At 45.8% G+C, this 23158-nt stretch overlaps 1 protein-coding gene across 8 annotated transcripts in view; it reads right to left on the bottom strand.

The window, feature by feature from the left end:
* ASAP1 (ArfGAP with SH3 domain, ankyrin repeat and PH domain 1) overlaps positions 1-23158 on the bottom strand; it is a 381209-nt gene that overhangs the window by 21961 nt on the left and 336090 nt on the right. For 7 of the 8 annotated variants that reach the window (XM_051844821.2, XM_051844824.2, XM_017341534.3 and 4 more), the window contains 3 exons: positions 16906-17013; positions 14769-14997; positions 4330-4500 (listed from right to left, as the gene is read on the bottom strand). In XM_051844821.2, coding sequence (XP_051700781.1) covers positions 4330-4500; positions 14769-14997; positions 16906-17013 — 508 coding nt within the window. The remainder of the gene's footprint in view (positions 1-4329; positions 4501-14768; positions 14998-16905; positions 17014-23158) is intronic. The other variant, XM_051844826.2, reaches the window with a different exon arrangement.

The raw sequence follows: 23158 nt of genomic DNA on the forward strand, positions 1-23158 counted from the left end.
ATTTCAAACACTGAGCTCTTTTTCACCTCCAAGTCCTAGCCTTGAAATGTGAGAAGTGAACCACTTTGTGGGATAGTTTTTCATTTACTATTTGCTCTACATTAAAGAAAAATTCGACCCAGTGGCTGATGGTGAACATCAGCGATTCCCAGAGGTCAGTAAACCAGGGATTGGTAGACTCTGGATAACTACTCAGACTTCCAAGATGTTCATCAGTGTACGTTACAGCCTCCCACGACAGCCACTGCAGCACTGTCTCTGAACGTCAAAGGAGAAGGGTCCGGTAAGAACACTGGGGTCAAAATCTGCAGTCTGCTTCTAGCTACTGTACAAGACCTGATGTTACGGATTTTGTGAAGAGATGGTACCCTTGGTACTTTTACTCTTCCGCTGTTCTCATTTCCTTAGCATTTAAGCTGCATTAAGATATGTTCATCTGTTATAAAGTAGGTTATCAAAAACAGGGAGAGGTTTAATGAAATGCTACTTCAAAATTCAGAGGCCTGTTTGTTTTCTTATCAAAAGCCTGCCTGAGAAGTCTCCTGAGACAGATGGCTGTGCTCATCAGAGGAGGGACTGCAGTCACGTGACGCCTGGGCTATTTTGAGCACGATGGACGTTGCGATTCTGCAGTGGCCATCCCTGCCTGGGCAGAGCTGGAGCCGCACACATGGCACTGTGCTGTAGGGGGATGGAGTGGCACTGATAGTGGCGCACGAGCCAAGTGTGACTCACGGTGGAGGCAGGACCTGGCAGTCACGGCCACTTTGCAAATGAGCTGAATGCCAGAAATGCCCAAGGAGACCAGGAGGAACAAAGTGATGGGAGAGCCAACCAGCGGCGTAAGTTTCAAAGCTCGACAGGTGGAGCCTTCTCCTGGTGGAGGAGAGGCTGCTGAGAGAGACAGAGAGAGAGAGAGAGAGAGAGCGAGAGCAAGAGAGCGAGCACCTATCTACTGGTTTACTTCTCAAATGCCTGCTGTGATTTGCACTGGGAACTGGGAATCAGATCTCCTGCATGAGTAACAGGAACACAACTGCTTGAGCCATCACCACTGCCTCCCGGGGTCTGCATCCGCAGGAAGCTGGAAGTCAGGATTGGAGCTGGGACTTGACTCTAGGCACCCTGATACAGGATGTGAGTACCCCATCTGTGGTACTTGTTGCAGCAGCTGTAGGAAGCAGGTTTCTATTTCATGTGCCAGTCTACCGTCAAGTCGTCCAGCAAAATGCTAGGGTGAGAGTAAGAGCAACAGTAGCTGCCATTTACTGAGGGCTTCCTATTTCCTGGGCCCTTTCTCATTCAGCCTTCATAGTAACTCTATGGATCATTTAGGCACTATTATTAGTCTCATCTTGCAGCCACAAAAACTGAGGCACTGAACAATTCAGACAGTCGCTGAAAGCCACAGGACTACCAAGAGGTAGAGATGGCATTAGAAGGCCGTGTGACACCACAGCTCACGTCAGAGACTGCTCTACATGTGCCCTGGCATAACCTATGTGTGTGCACGCAAGACAGTGGCCTGGGCAAAGCCTTTAAAGCAGGTCCTAGGAGATCCGGTCTTGAAGAGTGACTAGGCATGAACAAGGAATAGAGAGAATAATATTCTAGGTTGAGGGCTCAGATTTGAGAGGAAAGAATGAGTTGGGGAAGGTGCTGAATCTTACTACGGCAGATAGGTCCTGTTTTGGGGGAGGGAAGGTGAGGTGCGGGGGGAGAGCTAAGAGACTGCTCCTCTACTATGTCCTGATGCCAGGTGCCTCCCCCAACCCCAGACTTGATCTCTGACAGCCCCAAATCCCTCAATGTCATGGGCTGAGGAGAGATGGGAGGTTCAGGGGGACATACGGGCAGTGGGAAGATGGGCACGCAGGGAAGCTGCAGGTACTGTGGAAAAATACAGCTTGGGAGGCTCACCTCTATGTGCCTTCCCAACAAGCGGTCTGGCCCCTGCCTCTGGAACACCATGGCGGCAGGAGACGGGTGTTAGGATCACCAGGCAGTGACCACATGACACAAATGACAACATACCACTTCCTTAGAGAAGTCCTACTGTGTTTGTGTGTACGCCCGTGTGCACTCACATGCCTGCTTCTGACCTGTGCCTGGAGGTGCGTTTAAGTGTATCTCACACTTGAGCTCATGCCAACACATGATGAACAGCCATGGTAATTCCAGAATTAACATTTAGCCTTGTCTGGGGGTGACTACCAGAACCCGTGTCACACGGACAATGGCTCCTGTGCAGCGGGCAGATTTCAGGTTTCCTGTCTTTCAGAGCAGGTTGTAGGTGTGAGGCTCTCAGCTAGTTGTCAGGTGGGCAGTAACTTCTCCACGATGACAACAGGCTTGTTTCTTAGTGAAAAAAACTCCTCACTCACCGGCTCTGGGAGAAAGAAAAGGCCAGGTGCCTGGCTTGCTACTTAGTGGTGCGAGAGAAGTCTTAAGAAATGACAGATTTATTTGAGGGATGCTTGAGTCCACGTAAAGTGGCTACACGCACTATAGAAGCCTTACAAAGAAATAAAACCGGGTAAACAAGAGGATCAGAGTTTAACGAAATTTACAAAGAAGGCTAATTTGTGAACTGAGGTATGCGAATCTAAACAGGAAACGTGACTTTCCATGGACATTACTGTGGAGAGAAAAGTCCCTCTCTGATAAAACCTGGGGACTCTGGAAGGCCTAGGGATGCAAGCTCGGAAGCTGTCAGAGGCATTCCTGGTATCCACGTGCGTGTGTGCCCGCGTGCCTCCGTTATTCCTGCCTCGGTTGTTTCTCCTGGGAACAAATTCCTTAAAACCCTCTCAAACTCCTGCTCCTCTCTGAGGCCTCCCCTGACTTTCCTATGCAATCGGACAGTCTATCCCTCAGCATTTCCACAGTACTTACTTAACACAGCCATCCTGACAGTAAGGAACATACAGTTTAATTGTTAGTACCTGTCTGTTGTCCTCAGATGATCATGAGCTCTGTGAGCATATGGATTGAGAAGGCCCAAGCAATAAACACAGGTGGTGTCAAAAATGAGCTGAATCAACAAATGAACGGCTAAACAGCCCCATTCTCACATGTGCACACCCACCCACACCCACACTGTGGCATTTGGGTCAGATGGTGGACAGGTGTGCCAATCTGCAAGTGGACAGTATGGTGTTTTTTTTTTCCAAAAAATTTTTAACACTTGATTCAGGCTTTTTATGATGCCTTTAGAAGCATTAAGCTGAATTACCTATCAGCATGATAAGCACAATCAAAAAACGAAACAGAAAAAACAATCCCACAGTGAAACTCTTTGGCAGGAAGTGATGAGACATGCATAGTGGCAAGTTCTTTCAGCCAAGCTTCCAGGCACATCCTTCATGGGCCAGGGCCCTGCGAGGTGATAGGGTGGCCCTGGAACTGCTGACGGGTTAGTAGTAAAGATGGAAACTGTGTCCCTTGCAGGCAGAAATTTGTCGTTTGTGGTCAATGTCACAGAGGTGATTATACTGGCTGACTCTTGCTAAGTTTATTCATCCTCAAGCGATCACTGAACATCCTCTGTGTGCCGGGCACAATTCCAGGCTCTGCAAACACAGGAAGGACAAGACAGACAAAGTTTCCGCTCTCATGGGGCTCCCACCCTCACGGGGGAGAAAGACACGAGGGGACAAGGTGCCTGGGAGGAAATGGATACGCAGGAGGCTCCTTGAGAGAGGTAGGTCAGGGAGACAAACATGCAGCTGACAATGGAAAGGATAACAGGGCCCAGGCTTTCAAAGAGCACGGCAGAGTCTCAGGGAGCAGAGGGCCCCTGGAAGAAGGGGAGCATGGTGCATCAAGTGGAGGAAGGCCAGTGGGGAGAGCAGAGCGGCACCGGAGGGGATGGGATTAAGGCCCTGGACACACATCTCCTACAGGCCCACGGTGGGGTGAGCTCAGCAGGACAGCTTCAGAGGGTGGTCAGGAGAAGAGTGACTATGATCTGGTTTTATAAGACAACCTTTCTGGCTGTCGCGAGAATGGATCGCTCTGCTTTCCTGAGCCTATTTCCTTATCTGTAAATAAGATTGGCAACACCTACCACACAGAGTTGCGATTATGACTGAATGAGGTCTAGGAAATGCCAGCACCTTATTACTACTCATAGCTTTTGATGATTCTAAATATATTTCACATCACTTCTTGACCTCTGAGGCAGGTCTGATTACAAGCATCCGAGTCCTCATCCAACAGGTGTGCAGTCTGCTACATTTCCTGCATGTGCTGACTGTCCACTGCCCAGTGGAGTCCCACGCACTGCCTGGCCCTGGGCAGCTTTGGCCCTGACTTTGGGTAACTTACCCCAAGGAACTGCGCCTTTGTTTGGGGGCCCATGAGGTAGTGGGCTGGGAGGGTCGGACAGGGTTCTCTTGTGTCCGGGTGGTGGGGGAGGAGGCCTCTTCTTGGATAGGGTGGAGCTGCCACTAGAGGTCTGGGTGCTTAGAGGGAGTGTTGAAGGTGGGCCAGTTGGACCTGGAAGGAAATTGAATGGGGGCAGGAAGGTTAATCCCAGTCTCAGACACAGAACAACCAGTACGCGATTACTTCCACATATTAAAATGTGGTACAACAACATACACAGACAAATGTAAACAGCTGGACAGGGCCAAGTCCATCAATCCAACAGCTCACAAAAATAGGGTTTAAAAAAAAATGTTGGTTTAAAAAAAAAAAAAAGGGAAATTACAATGAAGGAAATTCAAGTGTGTGCTGTGACGGGACAAAATGCTGGTCAACACAGAATGCTAATGGCTTCGGATCATCATTTAGGGACGATGGGGAAAAATAAAACACATACACATTCCAAGCTGACAACTCACTGGAATCATCACAAAATCTACTGAGGAAGGAGGCTCACAGCAGTACCAGCACAATCAATAGAGAAAGAGCAGAGCACTGAACAAGCTACACCTCCCATGGCCACAGGTTGGGGCAGGCAAATGTTCACATAATAGGAGTTTTCTCTCCACCACAACTTTTTCAATAAACTGCCTGAAGTTTTTCTAAAATGAAAAAACAAAAACTTTTCTAAATAATGAAGGACCTAATGTGAAGAGTTACCTGTAAAGAAAGGAAAATCCAAAAATTCTTTTCTTCCAGTTCAAAATTGTTCTAGAAATCATACACCATCTATTGTATTATATGTATTTGTATCGGACAAACGGTATAAGCTAGACATTTCTTAAAAAAGGACTCAACTTTCTTCAGAGGCACACAGGACAGCAGTAATGATAGTAATATTCCATATACACACAAGAAACATTACTGCAAACGTTGGCTTCTTTGAACTTTTTTTCCAATCTTCTTTTTAAAAGCAGTTAAAAGAGTAGTGTATGTGCTCTTAGTTTTGTTCATCTGAAGTGACACTGAAGTGGTCGGGGACTCTGCTGGGCACACTGACAGGTATTTCTTTACGGAATATTACCAGGTATATGTTGGAATCATGTTCATGGACAACTTGCTTCTGCAAACATTTAGAGGAAACAAGAAAAACGTAAAGAAACAAACAAAAAGCTAAGGGCACTGCCACACCCAGTGTGTAACACGGAATGGTAGATACCTGAGTTCCAGAAAGGCTCCAAAAGAGCTTTCTACATTCTGTGTATTAAAAGAAAAGCTCAATTGCTGCTGGCCTCCTTCCTGGGTGACATAAGCTTCGGTATTTCCCACTGTTAATCGCCAGTCACTGCCAACACTGACTGAAACCATCATTTCTCAGATAGGTTAGTCTTGGCAACAAATACTGCTACTTGCACCAGAATTACAATCTGTGTTAGGATTAAGTGAGCACAGCTATATAATTTGTTGTCTGTCCTCCAGATATGACACATGATGGAAGCTTATGGCAACTCCAAATCACTGAAGCTATTTTATTTTGCAACAACAAGATGACTGTTGCGCTTGGCCTTGCATTTGTGTAATGCTGTGTAGTTTTCAAAATGCATTTGTACGTTTTATTTTTCTTGTTTTTTCTCACCACCCTGTGATGTTGTGGGTCGGGTATTATTGTCCGTATCTGGCAGCCAAGAAAGTGGGGGCTTGGCGTGATCAAGGCTACACAGCCACCAGGGACACAGCTGGGACATGCAGGTGTCTACAAATGTTTAGGGGCAGTTGCTCCAGCAAACAATGCTGCTAGTTCCCAAAAGCCAGGGCAGTGTTTCCTGCCCTTGGCACCCGGGAAAATGAAAACGACAACAAACACTCAGTATCAGGAAGTGGTAACTTTCCTCTTGGAAATAAATGGATAATAGATAATGAACAATGGTGAGATTCTCTAGCAAGTTCATCTTTATCGCCACCTAGGGACTTCCTGATGCAGTGCACCTGAAAGGTCACTCAGTTTCCATTCAAATCCTGCCTGGAAACAAAAAATGGCATAGTCAAGTGCACACGGAACTATGTCTCTGTGTAAGACGTATAGACGTGTGCTTATGATCTCAGAAGTGTTCAGACCCAGGATTCGACCTGTCACACAAACCAAGCAGAAGCCAGCTTCCTGAGACATTTCAGAGGTGACGGTATTAGTGCTACACCTGACTTCCTCTTGTTATTCATGTCTCCATTTACTTATTTACTGCCTGACTCTCCCACCTCACTACAGACCCAAGCTTTTCTCTGGCCTAGGAGATAAGTATTTAGCGAATACAGGAGCAAATACATTCCTACTTCTCAAAAAATTTAATTTTTATTTACAGGGGGTAGTGAGCAGAGACAGAAAGATCCCATTTGCTGTCCAACTCCCAAATTCCTGCGAAGCTGAGAGCCAGGAACTCAATTCAGGTCTCCCACGAGGGTGGCAGGGAATTAATACTGAATCACCACTGTTACCTCTCTTGGGGTCTGTGTTGGCAGGAAGCTGGTATCAGGAGTGGGGACTTGGAATTGGACCCAGGCACTCCAATGTGGGATGCTGACACCTTAACTGCCAGGCCAAACACCCACCTCTACTTCTATTTTAAAGGCCAGTGCACCTCCATTGACGAATCAGAAACTGGGGGGAAGGTATCAGTCCCATAATGAAAAGGAGTAGTCAGTCCTATACTGTAATTTCTTATTTGGAAAGTAAACACATGGACCCACCTATTGCTCCAAACAGAAGCTACAGAGAGGAAGATGCCACAGAATCTTCTTCATGGGTAGGGCATGGTTAAAAACGCTGAAAAATTCCATATTAGACCCCAGAAAAGCAGACTTAGTTTTCTCTTTCTTTTTTTTAAATAGATTTAAAGAGTTCAGAATATTTCCAAAATTAGCAGCCATTTCTAAAACTAGGGGGTGTTTTTACGGTAAAGAAATCTGAGTATTGGCTCAGTCAGGAAGGGGCAATTCTAGAGGATAAAGGCGGCAGAAACAGAACAGGAGACGGCATCCAATCTGACACACAGGCAGGTGGAGGAGATGGAGGTGACTCACCCTTGCTCCACATTTCTGGGCCCAGCAATTTAATCTCAAGAGGCTGCAGCTATCCCTGACCTTCTCCCTACTCACTAAAGCCCTCTTATGGGGAAAACAATGTATTCGTAAACTGCAGAGGGGCTTGGGAAAATCTCACCAAATGAACAAACATTCTATCTTCAACAGTAAGGATCTTTCTCCACTCAGACTAGAAAAACTGTCCTGGAAAACGCATCACCTGCACCAAAATATAACCCCAAATACCTACTCCTCAAATCATAATCAGTATGCTTTTCGTTTTTTTTTTTTTTTTTTTGGACAGGCAGAGTGGACAGTGAGAGAGAGAGACAGAGAGAAAGGTCTTCTTTTGCTGTTGGTTCACCCTCCAAAGGCCTCCGTGGCCGGAGCGCTGCGGCCAGTGCACTGCGCTGATCTGATGGCAGGAGCCAGGTGCTTCTCCTGGTCTCCCATGGGGTGCAGGGCCCAAGCACTTGGGCCATCCTCCACTGCACTCCCGGGCCACAGCAGAGAGCTGGCCTGGAAGAGGGGCAACCGGGACAGAATCCGGCGCCCTGACCGGGACTAGAACCCGGTGTGCTGGTGCCGCAGGCAGAGGATTAGCCTATTGAGCTGTGGCGCTGGCCACAATCAGTATGCTTTTCAAGTCTCCTTCTTGTGCAGGATTTTCTAGAGCTACCACTTATTGAGTATTATGCACCTGCCCCAAACTTGAGAAGTTTTTATGCACATCTTCTGGAGCTTACCTTGTAAAATATGTCTGCCACTACGGTCTATTTTAAGGGTGAAAAGCCTCAGGGCCCAGAGACGATCGGAAGCTGGGAATCACAGTGAGTGAGTGCCTGAGTCCAGGTGCCACCCTACGTGGCCGACTCAAGGCTGGGTCCTCAGCCTTGACAACAGCCTGCTTCTCTTCCTCTGAATGGCTGCATATCCTCTCTGGTGACTACATTCAGGGCCACAGCTGAGCTCTCTTCACTGGTGCATCCTCATCTTTCAATGGTCGGATAGAACACAGCCTCACGCAGAACTCTTCTCCAATCCCCCTCTTACTCCCCGGAGCAACTGCTCTGTATCTGAACCCCCACAAGGCTGCACAGCACGAGATGCTGTCTACCTTGTAGCACAGAGCTCTCTCTTGCTCTCTCTCTCTCTCTCTCTCTCTCTCGCTCTCTCTCTGCCAGGGCAAAGATTCCTATGGCATTCGTACCTGGTGTCAATGCCTGGCACATTCTGGGCATTCAGTGGACATCTATGGAAGAAACTCATGGTCTAAGTCAAAAGGTTTGTTTTTCAATGTCCTTGGACATCTGGTTTTCAGTAAAGGAGAAAACCTGGGGAGATACTGTTTAGAAATTTCGAAGGAAAAAAGAATAACAAGACTTATAAGATGGCTTGGCAAATTATCTTGGCTTTTACATTTCAAAGGAATTTAAAAAAAAGACCTAGAAGATGGCCTGAAAAGTTATCTTGATGGTTTTTGAAAAACTCGTCCATGAAGTATAATTTATATATTCTAACATGTCATACAAGTTATGGGCAACAAAAAAAAATAAAATGTTATCATAATTTTCTAATGCATTTGTTTTCATTTGTATTTTTAACTCACAAATAAAACTGGATAGATTTATTGGGTAGAACATGTTTTGAAGTATGTATATACACTGTGCAATGGCTAAATTGAGCTAATTAACCTATGTAATTACTTCACATGCTTAATCCTCTCTTGTGGTGAGGATGCTTACAATCTACTCTCAGCTATTTTCAAGAATACAATGTTCTTAATGACAGTCACCATGCTGCACAATAGATCACTTGAACCTATTTGTCCTAATTCATCTAAGGAGCAAGTTTATACTAATTTACTTTACAAAGCAGATAAAGACACAACACTGGATATTTACATAGAGAAGGAAGGAACTGTTAGCATCTCCACACTCAGACGGGGAAACAGAGGCATAGTGAGGTACAGTGGAGCATGCTGGACCCTACCGTGGTCAGCACAGGGCTGGCCAGGGCAGCAGTATGCAGGCTGTCCCCTGAGTACGGAAGTGCTGTGGCTGGCCGATTTCTGCACAGAAAATGGCATTAGCTATTCATTTTTCCTTCGATCTCCTTCCACGACCCTGATAATTAAAAGTACCACATTCAAGAGGCTCAGGGTTGGCTCTTTAACTCACACATCCTGACATGAGAAGCACAGTAAGGATTTCTTCTGCTTCCCTTTCCACACCTTGGTGGTCAGGCAACCCAGCTAGACAGCCTGAGTCAGGAGGACCACTCCTGAGGACAAAAGTCACAGATGACGCTCTGGGCCAGTGCTAGGTGACGCGTGCGCATGCCTGAAGAAAGATTGGGAGAAACTGATTAAAAAAAAAAAAAGCTAAAATCCAACAACAACAACAAAAAGCTCCTGAAACAAAACGCAAATCCGGCATGATTCAAGGCTGATAGCTGGTGCGAAGCTTTACACTGAGTCACTGAAATGGCTGAGAAAAACCCCAGGAAACTGTAAAGTCACCAACGCATGAGTATTGCTGAGGACAGGAAAAACACTTCCCAAGTGACACTCAGTCATCTGCTAGTGCATGCCCCCAGGTGGCAGGCACCACCCGGTGCTGGGGAGGTCCTCCCTTTCCATCGGCCCTTTCCAGCCACCCGACGGGCCGCCCAGGAAAGCTGGAGAAAAGCTGTATAAAACGTGTGTTTGGGTACAACTGCGGCAAGCATTCAGCAGACGTTTTTAGCGAGTCCAGGCACTGTCATATTCCCTGGGCACCTGGCGTGGTTTTATGAACGCCCCCTCGCCACCTGGGCCACCTACTTCTGGAACATGCTCTCCTGGATGCTCTCTGTTGCTTAAGCATTCTAGAGGCAACAACTAACACCCTTCCCTCTGTGCTGGGGAAGCAAATACATCTCATTCCCAGGCCCTGCCCTCCAGAGCTCTGTCCCTGGCCCCCTCCTCAGGGCTGCAATCCGCACCTCTCCTGTCTCCACACCTCTCCAACAGCACCCTAGCAGCTCAACAGTGCTGTAGCTGTGTTGGCACACGGGGAAGGAGTCACAGTTTCTTGTGGGACAAGTCGAAGAAGGCTTCTTAGAAGGACAGAAAGTGAAGTTTGAGAAGGTTCACAGGAGTTCCCCTTGACTATGGAGCTGTGGCTGGGCTTGCCACAGACTGATCTTAGCTTATTACTTTCAGACATAGTCTCTGATTAATGTGGGCATTTAGTCTCTTCATTGAGACTAATGTCAAGGATAGCATCTAGTTTGATATCTGCATGGCACAGAGTCTTCACCCAAGTGTCCTACTGAGGCTCTGAGAACACCAGCCACTGCGTTTCTTTTGTGCGAATCACCTACTAGTTTACCAGACCAAAGTCAGAGCCTGTCTGAGGAAGGAAGTCTTACTGTGCACAATGCAGGGTTAACAGATGTATGCACATTATTCAGAGGGGCTACAGTATGTCGACTCCAGGGTCTTGACTATGAATAGATGGGAATGAACTGTAATTAGCATGTCAGTTGTTTCTATTTTCAAAGGCTTGCCAAGGTAGTTCTTTTAAGTACATTAAATAAGCTTCTTGAGATTGGAATTATCATTCATTTACTTAACAAATTCTTAGTTTGAGAACGGGGCCTACTGAGTGCTGGGTCTATTTACAGCTCTTGTTAATTCAGCAGACTTGGGTCACCTCACTCTAGCCCTTACCTCCCAAAGGACTCTTTTTTCAAAGCTGAGGAGTTGTAGTGCCTTCAACGTCAGCTGTAGTCCTCTCCATGGAGTACTAAGTGCCAGGTGTAAGCTAAACTTTTCATGTATTTCTCATTTAATCTCCACAAACATTACATGTGAGCTACTGACTCTATGTCAGGTATAAATGTTTGTCACTGCTACTGGAAAGGTACAACATTTGGCAAGGCAAGAAAAGAAACAGTTCTATAGCTTAAAATTATTTAAAAACAGGTAAATAAACCAACGAATCATAAACACTGTATACTTTCAAGTACCTGTTTTGTGCGAAGAGTACTGTGGCATCGTGTGGTCTACCACCTTGCTCCACATCCTAGAAACATCTAGAGTCTCACACAGGCTAATAATACTCACAAAAGTCTCTTATAGTAGTACATGAATAACGCAAAAGACGAAAAAACTGGGCATGGATTTCAGAATTTTTTTGCACCAAAACAAACTCGTCTCTCATTCAGTTTTCCCCAACATTTCTGAAGTCCCCTCCTACTGCTCGTTGGGTTCTGATGACAGTTCCACAAGGCAGGCAAGACAGAAAAGTTCTTTCCATCTTCCTCAGAATGCAAAAGAAGAAACCAGCAGGTCTGACAAGCCTGAAGGCCCATGTTAATCTCCATCCAATTTCGGTCTCTATGTGACCTGAAGGAAGCTCCTTAACCTTTCTGGGGCTCAGTTTCTCTATCTGCACAATGCGTTGCAGACTGCATTAATCTTTCAGCATTTTTCTAACAACAACAACAACAACAAGAAATCCAAGTTCTGTAACATTATTTTAACTTACAGATGAAAAACAAACTAACCTTGGCCAGCCTGAAGAACCTCTAGCCTTAATAAGCATAAAGAGGGAGCTGGGGGAGCCGCTAATCAGACTCTCCTGCTACTTACATTAATATCACAGCTTTGATTTGATCTCTCTGGACCTCACAACTGAAGAGGTGTTAGGCAGCAAAATGTTTCTGCAGAGACTTAAGGATGGTAAATTTGGGATTCTGAATTGCTGGGTTCTTCTGAGACTGACTGGCGTGCTACTCAGGCACAAGGGGGCTTTGCTTGGTAGTAATTTAGGTCAAAACTCTGAATTTTGATGAGGCAGCTGGAGTTTCTTAAAAATATTCCCGCCTGGGCTGAGTTCAGAAGAATCCATTCTACTGTTGCCCTGTGTATTGCTCTTATTTGTGGGGACTCTATCATGAGGGTCTGTCTCTGCCTGGCCGGAAGCCGCCATGCCTCAGACCCTGAAATTCACAGTTGTGGAAATGACTCCTGCTGCTAATAAAAGACCTCTGCTTTCCTTGCCTTGGAGGAGCAGCAGTCCAGGGGGCAGATTCAAGACCGCCTTGTTTTCATGCAAATGATTCTACCAGTTAACAGGATGAAATGGGGGAAAAAAAACAGAGTAGGGGCCACAAAACAGAGAAGAATTATCTCTGCACACAGCCATCAGCTGACCTCTAACAATGTCTTCTAAGAGCTCCATTCTAAGCGTAACCAGTGTTTCCAACGGTAAGGCCATGTGAGCTATGCTAGATCACACATTTCTAATCTCCTAGCAAAGTCTTGGGGAAGCTGTGTTCCCTACGCCTGACCGGCAGATAGGCCACTCCACAAATCTGATGTCCGGCTATCAACAGCCAGGAAGAGCCCTCTCATGTTCATAGGGAGAAATTTTTTTTTTTTTTGAGTCAGGGGAGGGGGCTAAGGAGCCTATCCTTAGCTGACCACGGTTGCTATGGCCAAGTCTCTAAGCACTTGTTGCAGCAGCTGGGTCACTAAATAAATTTAGTCTTTGTCTCCTGGATCTTTGGTAAAGAGCCCGTCAGAATTTATTTAAGGCGGGAGAAAGACACTTGGCGTGGAGTCAGATAGTGTGTTTTATGGGCTTCTGTGAGCTCTCAAGATAAAATTACAGCAGAGGGTGAAGGGAGGTGAGGGGGCCCCTTGGTCTCCAGACACTGGTGTCATTTTCTCCTGTAGACCACTGTCAGGCTTCTCAGTGGGAGTGGAGGTTCTCAACAGGTGCAGGTCATGCCTGCCTACGTGGGTCTCTACCACTACGTTGGCAACCACCATCAGGGGCTATGAAATCTTTCAGAGTTTCTTATTTGGTCCAGAGGGGTCTCACAGCGCTCTCGGGGGTGCAAAAGCACAATTTCCACTCCTGTCAGACTGCTATCCTGAACGGGACTCTCACGGCCCAGAGGGGAGCAGCCACACAGTCCTCCTACACCCCAGCCACAGCCGTGCGGATTGACATGCTAGCGACTGCAGAACGGACATCCCAGCGTCACAGACACAATGGCAAGAAGACGCCAGTGGGTAAAACCTTCGGCTCACGTGCGCATTGCTGCTGTCACCACTTTTTGTCTTTGGAGAGAACCGTTCACGCCAGAGTCAAATTTTAACTCTTCCCCGTTACTTGTGATCTACGGGGGCATCTGGGGTCTCTCTAAGAACATAGCTCCCATTGATAACACTATCTCAATGGGGAATCAGCTCTGATAAAACACTGCTCTGAATAAAGCTTACATTTCTCACAAAACAGCCCCAGTGTGAGTCGGATAGGCACAGCATTGTATGTGCGAGGCGCCTGAAACCTGGGATGGCACGAACCGGGAAGGCAGGGAGAACCCTGCACTGGCCATTCCGGGCAGGGCCACAGTTTTGGCTACCTGTCAATCATCTGCTTGGCCGGTGTGACCCTTTAACGTCGTCATTTATGTGCCTGGACATATAGGTGGGAACACACTGCCTTTGTGAGCTGTGGACGGGGCCCACGGGACAAGAAAGGTGTCACAGGGTTCAGGCCCATCAGCCTGAGGTGCTAGCCTCAGGAAGCACACGCAGAGTAATGACCCTCCCCCACGAAGATTCCTCCCCAGGCAGTGTCTCGTGGAAAATCAGTCTTCACCAGAGTACAGGAGCGTGAGCCCTGTTCACACAGAACCTGGGTTAGAATCCCCAGGAGCTGAGAACTTTAGGCCAATTATTCCACCTCTCTGAACCATAGTCCCTTTGCGTGCGTGATGTCACTGAGTGCAGTATCCCTCTCATTCTGCGACCATTAAATGGGCAGTGCCTCACATAAGCAAGTACTTCACAACTATTAAGTACCACTAGTAGGTACTACGAGAATCCTCCTCAGAAGAGAGGTATTTTAGTTAGTGAAAAACTTTTTAAAGTAGCACTGAAATTCCATCCCATATCATACAAAATACAGGTTCTAGAGCCATACAGACCTTGGATTGACTTTCAACCCTACCGTTTACTAGCTGTGTGACTTCAGGCAAGCCACTTTACCTTTTTGGACTTAGTTTCCTCTTCTGCAAAATGGGTACAGAAGCTCACACCCCACAGGCTAGTTGTGAGGTCAAAACAAGATGCTGCATGAAGGGTGCCCACATACACCTGGTCCTGCTGCTGGTGTGGGGCCAACGCCAAGGGCCCTATTTCAAGTTGCTCCTGACAATACATTCTGTACTCTGTCACTCAAATACACTTTGCAGCTCTCACCTCAAAGCTGGGCCAACTACCAGCACTGAGGATGGAGGCATAGAGCCCTCAAAGCCCGTACCTTTCCCGGCGTTTCTAGGAGGCAGAGGAGGTGCCTCCGTGGTTGGTGACGTGGGCGAATCTGTGCTAGTGGACACGAAGATCTGGTTGGTGAAGGCTCCGTAGGAGAGCCGCTGCTTGTCCCTGGGAGTGCTGAAGCCCGACAGCGTCAGCTTGTCTTGTGGGGAGATGCTGGAGGAGTGGCAGAAGCTCTGCGGCCTGGGTGAGCGCTCTTTCTTGACAGGGCTTGGCTGGCAGACGAGATAAGACCGGGTGAGATAACAACCAAGGGCTGGCTGCCTTAAGGCTTACTGATGACCTCTGCAGGGTGGGCTCGGGTGGAAATCTGCACTCTGTGGCTCTCTGTGCTATGTGTGGTTGGCCACAGGACGAGCCCACATCATAGCAACGATATACAAATCAAAGGACCCAGATCTGACACTGCCACAGCTCATGCCATCACTACCGACTATGCTAGTGAAACACCGGTCAGGGATCGGCAGCCGTATTCAGAAACACAGAGCAAGGTCACAGTCAGATTTAACCTCTAATTAACAAGCATTTTTCCCAGCACAGACACTTTAGCATTTAATGTTTAAGTTCTCAATCTTGACCTCTCTTCTCATTTCACATCCTCTTAAACTCATCACACCCAAGGCGTGATGGCCACCTACATGTTGACGCCTCACAGATCTGTAAATCCAACCCCCAAGCTTTTGGATTCCAAGGTATTCTGAACAGCCCGTGGGGTGTCACTGGCGTTAGCAGTTGTTGTGATGGCATCGGCATTCATTCGACTGCCCAAGTTAGAAACTACAGGGTCAGCTGAGTCCCTGGGCCCTGCACGGATTCCTTGCAGATGCCTCTCAAGCCCATCCCTAGTGCAGGTGCTCACGGCTCCCAGTGCAGTACTTGTGCCCAATTTTTTACACTGTAGCCAGAGCTGGCAGGAAACTTGTTCCTCTGCTGGCTTTTGACAGCTTGGATAGAAGCCAAAAGGTTCAGCCTGGCCTGCAAGGCCCTCCCTAAGCTGATATGTTTAATTCTGCGGGGCAGTCTCTGTCTACCACCACCCCCCCATCCCCCACCCTGGCCAGTGCATATCACACTGGCATTTCTCTTCCCTTTGCTCAGACCTCCAGGCTCCGCCAATCACCACCCCTTGCATTGGTACATGCTGCTACTGCTCCCTGGAATGATGCATCCTTCCCTGCTTCTTTGACAGGAAAAGAAACCCACCTCCAGTGTTTCCTTCTTGATACAGTCTCTTAAAAGTGGTGAATGCCTTTAGAACCTCTTTGACCATTCCTGCATAGAGGAAATGGCCAATTTATATCTGCTCACCAGCTCTTTCCAAGGAAGTCAAGAGCTACCCATCAAAGAGTCCCAGGGAACTGGGGACCTCCATGGGGCTGCCTTTACTGGCTATCAGACTGCAGACAGGCTGCTGTGCAACTCTCTTTGTGTGTCAGTCTGTCTTCTATAAAATGGGAACAGCAGCAATGCCCTTGGGCACTTTCAGTGAAGATGAGCTGAGACAGCCTAAGTGCTTAACACAAACTGGTCCACATCTGGACCGTCAATACAGGATCTTCTTCACTAATAAGTTATTTTGAAGGCCAATCTTATGTGTCAGCTTGGCTAGGCTACAGGGTCCCCAGAGCGTGGTCAAACTCCAATTCAGATGATGCTGTGAGGTATTTTTCAGATGTGATCACTATGTAATCACTAGGTTTTGAGTAAAGAGGACGACCCTCCACAAAGTTGGGTGGGCCTCATACAGTCAGTTCAGGGGTGTCAGAGAAAAGATGGAGGCCTTCAAAGATGAGCCAGACTACCCTTCATCTCAAGACTGCAACAGCAAATCCTGGGACTCTGAGCCAGCCTCCACAACTGTGTGAACCAATTCCTTAAAATGAACTTTCTCTTTCTCTCCTATGGGTTCTGTTTCTCTGCATAATCCTGGGTAACACAGCTGTTAGAGTAACCGACAAGAGTTAAAGACCCAGCAATGGCAATGGTCTCAGCACATCCTGGGATTTTTAAAAAAAATCTATCAATCAACCTCTCTCTCTCTCTCTCACACACACACACACACACGCACACACACCCCTTTATCCCATGCTGTAGAAAAACGGAAGGAGATCATTTACACTTACTTTGTCATCCAGATCATCATCACTTTCATCCATCTCCTCCTGTCGAAGATTCCATTCATATTCCACATGGACATGTGGATTGATTTTTCCAGACTTAGCTTGGGAAAGCTGGAAGTAAGAGCAAGTGCACATCACTCAGATGCCAGAAGACCTCAAGATTATCAAACCCAGTGCATTCCTGATTTTAAATGAATGGTCAGTAGCTGCTCTGTAGGCAAACCACTGATCAGATCAGCTGGACTGCCACATGTCTGGTGAGGAACTGCAAACAATTATAGGCACAGCTTTCTTTATTTTGGTAATCTGACTTCACTCCAAAATTAAAACCTTTCTTAATACTTTTAAAATGAGCCTGAAAACTGCAGATTGGGGGCTGGAAATCAAAATCATAATATTTAACAGGCTGGCCTTTACAGCCACAGTCCCAGTCCAATCTGTGGCCCCTTTTCTTATTCATAAAATAAGGCAGGGACAATTGTCTCAAAGGATTTTTTTAAAAGATGATTTATTTATTTGAGTGGCATACACAGATGGGGGTGGGAGGAGAGAGAGAGAGATCTTCCATCCTCTGGTTTATACCCCAAAAGGCCACAATGGGCAGGGCTGCAGTAGGCCAAAGCCAGGAGCCAGAGCTTTATCCAGGTCTCCCAGAAGGGTGCAGGATTCCAAAGAATTGAGCCATCTTCCACTGCTTTCCCAGGTACATTAGTAGGGAGCGAGATCAGAAGCGGAACAGGCAGCACTCAAACATGTACCCAAATTGGACCCAAATTGCATCACAGGTGGCAGCTTAATGTGCTGTGCCACAATACTGGCCCCTCAAAGGATTCTTTTAAGAATAAAAAATGGGGGTGGGTGCTGTGGTACAGGTTAAGTTGCTGCTCAGGACACTTGTACCCCGTATCATAGTGCAGGTTAAGAACCTCAACTGCTGATTCTGATCTGGCTCTCCGCTGGTGTGCCTGGGAAGTGGCAGATAGTGGTTACAATACTTGAGTTTCTGTTACCCGTGTGGGAGACCCAGATAGAGTTCCTGGCTTCCTGGCTCGTGGCTTCCGTCCGGCCCAGCCCTGCTTGTTGTGGCCATTTGGGGAGTATACTAGCAGATGGAAGATCTCTGTCACTCTGCTTTCAAAATAAACAAACAAATCTTTAAAACAAAACAAAACACAACTCTTAGGCCTGGAACCAGGCACTCAGCAGAAACTCAAAGGAATGTAACTTCTCTTTCCTTTCTTGTTCTTTCTGCGGTTACGAGAATCATGCAGTCATGAAGAAAGAACCAGCAGCTCCCCCTCCCCGCAAATGCACAAAAGAATGGGTGATTGGCTAGGAGAGCAGTGTGGTTAACCTTTTATGGATTGACATACACAGACTACAATGTGATGTTTTGATATATGTATACATTATTTGATGATCAAATAAGAATATTTAGTATGCCCATCATCTCAAACATTTACCATCTCTTTGTGGTGAGAACATTAAAGATTCTCTCCTGGCTGTTTTGAAAGACACAATACGTCATTGCACACAACAGTCACCCTGCTGTGACACAGAACACCAGAACCTGTTCCTCCAAACTAACTAACATCACATTCATGGATTAACCATTCCTTTCACCTTCCCTCCACTCCTCTCCCTGTCACCTTCTGGTTCTGTTCTACTCTCAGTTTCTATGAGATTAACTGTAAAAAAAGAGGGGGAGACTCTGCCTGTCAAAAAAAAAAAAAAAAAAAAAAAAAAAAAGAAAAAAAAAAAGAAAAAAAAAAGAGGGGGAGAGAGAGAGACAGACAGGAGAGAGAAAATGCTTCCATCTGCTATTCACTCCTCCGATGCTTGCAAGGGCCAGAGCCAGAGCTAGGAATGCAATCCGGGTCTCTCGTGGGGGTGGCAGGACCCAATTACCTGAGCCATCACTTGCTGCCTCACAAGGTCTGCATTGGCAGGAAGCTCAAGTCAGGAGCTAGAGCCAAAAACTGAACCCAGGTGCTCCGATGTGGTATACAGGTATCGAAATCACTAGGCTAAACACCCACTCTATTTTTGAAAGAATGTTAAACAATTTTATGTCAAAATTCCAGAAACTTATGTGAAATGTGCATATTTTTTCAAAACGCAAATTCAGATATAGATGGAAAAATATTTTTTGAATAGCTCCAAATGTACTAAGAAATTCAGTTTAAAACCCTTCCCCCAGAGATAACTAAAGACCTGAAGAGTTTCACTGGGAAGTCTACTCAACATTTAAAGAAGAAACAATAATATGAAGTTCTTCAGGAAAGCAGAGAAGGATCAAATGCTTTCCAACTCATTTTGAGAGATGAATAATACGGAACCAGTGCTGTGGCATAGCAGGTAAAGCCGCTGCCTGCAGTGCCAGTATTCCATGTGGGTGCCAATTCGAGTCCCGGCTGCCCCACTTCTGATTCAGCTCTCTGCTATCACCTGGGAAAACAGTAGAAGATGGCTCAAGTCCTTGGGCACCTGCACCCATGTGAGAAACCCAGAGGAAGCTACTGGCTTTGGATCGGCCCAGCTCTGGCTGTTGTGGCCATTTGAGGAGTGAGCCAACGGATCGAAGACTTCATACTCTCTCTCTCTGCCTTTCTCTAACTCTGTCTTTCAAATAAATACATAAATCTTAAAAAAAAAAAAAAAAGAGAGAGACCAATAACGCTGATAGGAAAATCTGATGGATCTAAGAAAAAAAATTATAGAATTACAGTCCTAATTAATACAGAGGAAAAGAACTCAAACCAAATTACAGCAAGTCAAATCCATAAAAAAGGAAAAATAAAATAGCAATCACTAGCTTTCTCTTCTATCTTTTGTGTACTCTGTTGATATTTGTACTTCTGTGTGTTCTCATGATGGCTTATCATTGCTTCACTTCCTTTTCTTTTTTAAATACCTTCCTTCTGCCTGGCCTCCCTGCTAGGATCTAGCATGATTCCTAGTTGGTTGTCTATCAAATCACATCTGTTTTAAACTCTTATTTTTAAAAAAAAATATTTAAAATTCAGAGTTATATATTGAGAGAGCAAGCAATTGCAAGATCTTTCATCTGCTGGTTCACTCCCCAAATGGCCACAATGTCTGGATCTGTGCTGATCTGAAGCCAGGAGCCAGGAGCTTCTTCTGGGTCTCCCAGGTGGGTACAGGGGCCCAACCACTTGTGCCATCTTCTGCTGCCTTCCCAGGCATATTAGCAGTGAGCCTGATTGGAAGTGGAGCAGCCAGGGCTCGAACTGGCACCCATATGGGATGCCTCAGTGGCTTTAGCCGCTATACCACAGCACCAGCCCCCATTGCTTCGCTTCTACGTAGGAGTCCTGTAAGCATTTCCTGTAGGGTCAGTACGGTGGTGATCAATTCCTTCTGTTTTTGCCTGTCACGGAAAGTTTTTTTTTTTTTCATTTGTGAAGGACTGCTTAACTGTATTCTCAGCTGGAATTCTCTTTTTCCTTTCACAACCTTGAATGTTTCACCCTATTCTCTCCTGATCTGTGAGGCTTCATTTCAGAAGGGAAGGCTGCTATCAATCTAATGAGGATTTCCTCACTAGTGACTAGAGTCTTTTCTCTTGGCTGCTTTTAGAATTTTCTCTGTCTTGTTTTTGCCTTGAAAAGGATCTTTTTGTTAGATCTATTAGGGGTCCTTTGGACTTCCTGGACCTGGATGCTGACATGTTTACCAAGATTTTTTTGGGAGGATTTTCAGCAATTATTTCATTGAGTAGGTTTTCTATGCCTTTCCCCTCTCATTCCCTTCTGGAATACCCATAATTAGAATCTGGGCAGGCTTAATGGTGTCCCGTAAGCGTTGAAGGCTTTGTTCTTTTAAATTTCTGTGCTTTTTTTTTTTTTTTTTTTTTCTGTCTGACAGAGTTACTTCAAAAGACTGTCTTCAAAGCTCAAAAATTCTTTCTTCTGCCTGCTCAATTCTTCTCTGGGGGCTCTCAAATGTATTTTAAATTTCGTTAATTGACTTCCTTAGTTTAAAGATTTCTGATCTTTCCTGAATTTCTCATTTGTATCATGGGTAGTTTTCTTAATATCACTGAGTTGTCTGTCTGTTCATATTTCTTTGCATCTCACTAAGTTTCCTTAAAATCATTACTTTGTTTTATTTTCCTTCCAGATAAACCTTTTATTTAATGAATACAAACTTCATGTATTTCTTCAGTGCAACTTTAGGAATATAGTGATTCTTCCCACTGTGCCAACCTCTCAACCACACTTCCACCCTCTTCTTCCTCGTTCTCCTATTCCCAGTCTTATTTTATGTTAAGATCTATTTTCAATTAACTTTATGCACAGAAGATTAAGTCTACAGTAAGTAAAGAGTTCATCAATTTGTATGAAAAAAGAAGAAGAAAAACTGTTTCTCAATAGTTGAGACAAGGGCTGTTCAAAGTCATTGCATCTCATAGTTAATTTCACTTTTTTTGAGAAACTTAATTAACTTTAAAGAGGCACCCAAGAACAAAACATCTTTTGGGAGCATTTTAGACATAACTGTAGCATATGAGACATTAACAGTATCCTCCACTTAATACATTAAAAGAAAGTCTTTGGGAATAAGTTTTGTCATTAATTAAAGCAGCACCTAAGAAAACAAGCAATGGGGGTTGGTGCTGTGGTGCAGCAGGTTAAAGCCCTGGCCTGAAGTGCCAGCATCCCATAAGGGCACTGGTTCTAGGCCCAGCTGCTTCTCTTCCGATCCAGCTCTCTGCTATGCCTGGGATAGCAATAGAAGATGGCCCAAGTTCATGAGCCCATGCAACTGCTTGGGAGACCCGGAGGAAGCTCCTGGCTTCAGCTCCGGCCATTGCAGCCATCTGGGGAGTGAACCAGTGGATGGAAGACCTCTCTCTCTGATTCTACCTCTGTCTATAACTCTTGCAAATAAATCTTAAAAAAAAAAAAAAAGAAAAACAAGCAATGGAGTTGGACACTCTGGCCTAACTAAAATTATGAGACATAAGTATATCCTCTACTTAACACACTTAAAAACAAGTTTTACTGCTAACTCTCCTAATACAACTCTTTGAGGGCACAGGTGCACAGTGAATTTTGTTGTTAATTTAATAATTAACACTTATGTACGACCTCAGTGATCACCCAGGGCTCTTGACATGAGCTACTAGGCTATGGAAGCCTTTTGAATCCACAAATTCCTTCACTATTTAGTCAAGGCCATCAGCAAAGTGGAAGTGCTCTCCTCCCTTCAAAGAAAAATACATCCTTCTTTGATGACCACACTTCTTTCCATTGAGGTCTCACCCACAGAGGTCCTTAATGTAGGACACTTTTTGCCCATTGGCTTTCCATGCCTGAAATTACTCTTGTGGGCTTTTCAGCCAGACCAGAATGTCTTAAGGGCTGATTCTGAGGTCAGAGTGCTACTTAAAACGACTGTCATTCTATGAATCTGTTGTGTGGACTGCTTCCCATGTTGGAGCCTTCACTCCTTTTTAATTCTATGATTATTACTGAACACTTAATCCTACCCATATGATCACTTCAACACTTAAATTACCCACCAGCTTAAGAAGATTTGAGGTCCCATGGCAAATTTTTAAACTGTACCCTTAAAAGTAAGTCTGTAGGAATGTAAAACCATTATTTTGAATTTTTGTCATATAATTTGTTGATTTCCATTTCTTTGTGGTCTGTTGCCAGAGTTATTTTGTTCCTTTGGAGGCATCGTGTTACTTTGTGTTTTTTATGATTTTGTGCCCCTACGTTGGTTTTTGTGCATCTGATGGGTTACTTTTTTTTTTTTTTAATTTCTTCACAGGCAGAGTGGACAGTGAGAGAGAGAGAGAAAGGTCTTCCTTTGCCGTTGGTTCACCCTCCAATGGCCACCGCGGCCGGCACACTGCGGCCGGCGCACTGCACTGATCGATGGCAGGAGCCAGGTACTTCTCCTGGTCTCCCATGGGGTGCAGGGCCCAAGCACTTGGGCCATCCTCCACTGCACTCCCTGGCCACAGCAGAGAGCTGGCCTGGAAGAGGGGTAACAGGGACAGAATCCGGTGCCCCGACTGGGACTAGAACCCGGTATGCCGGCGCCACAAGGTGGAGGATTAGCCTAGTGAGCCGCAGCGCCGGCCGGGTTAATTACTTTTACCAGTTGCACAGGGTGGCTTTCACAGTAAAAGACTTTCTGCTGGCAACGTGTTCTAGGATGTTGTTTGGAAAGGATAGATTGGCTCTGGCTCCAGGTGTGCACTCTCTTGTAATGACCA

Source organism: Oryctolagus cuniculus, chromosome 6 (genome assembly GCF_964237555.1).
Source record: "Oryctolagus cuniculus chromosome 6, mOryCun1.1, whole genome shotgun sequence".
In the NCBI taxonomy this organism is placed as follows: domain Eukaryota; kingdom Metazoa; phylum Chordata; class Mammalia; order Lagomorpha; family Leporidae; genus Oryctolagus; species Oryctolagus cuniculus.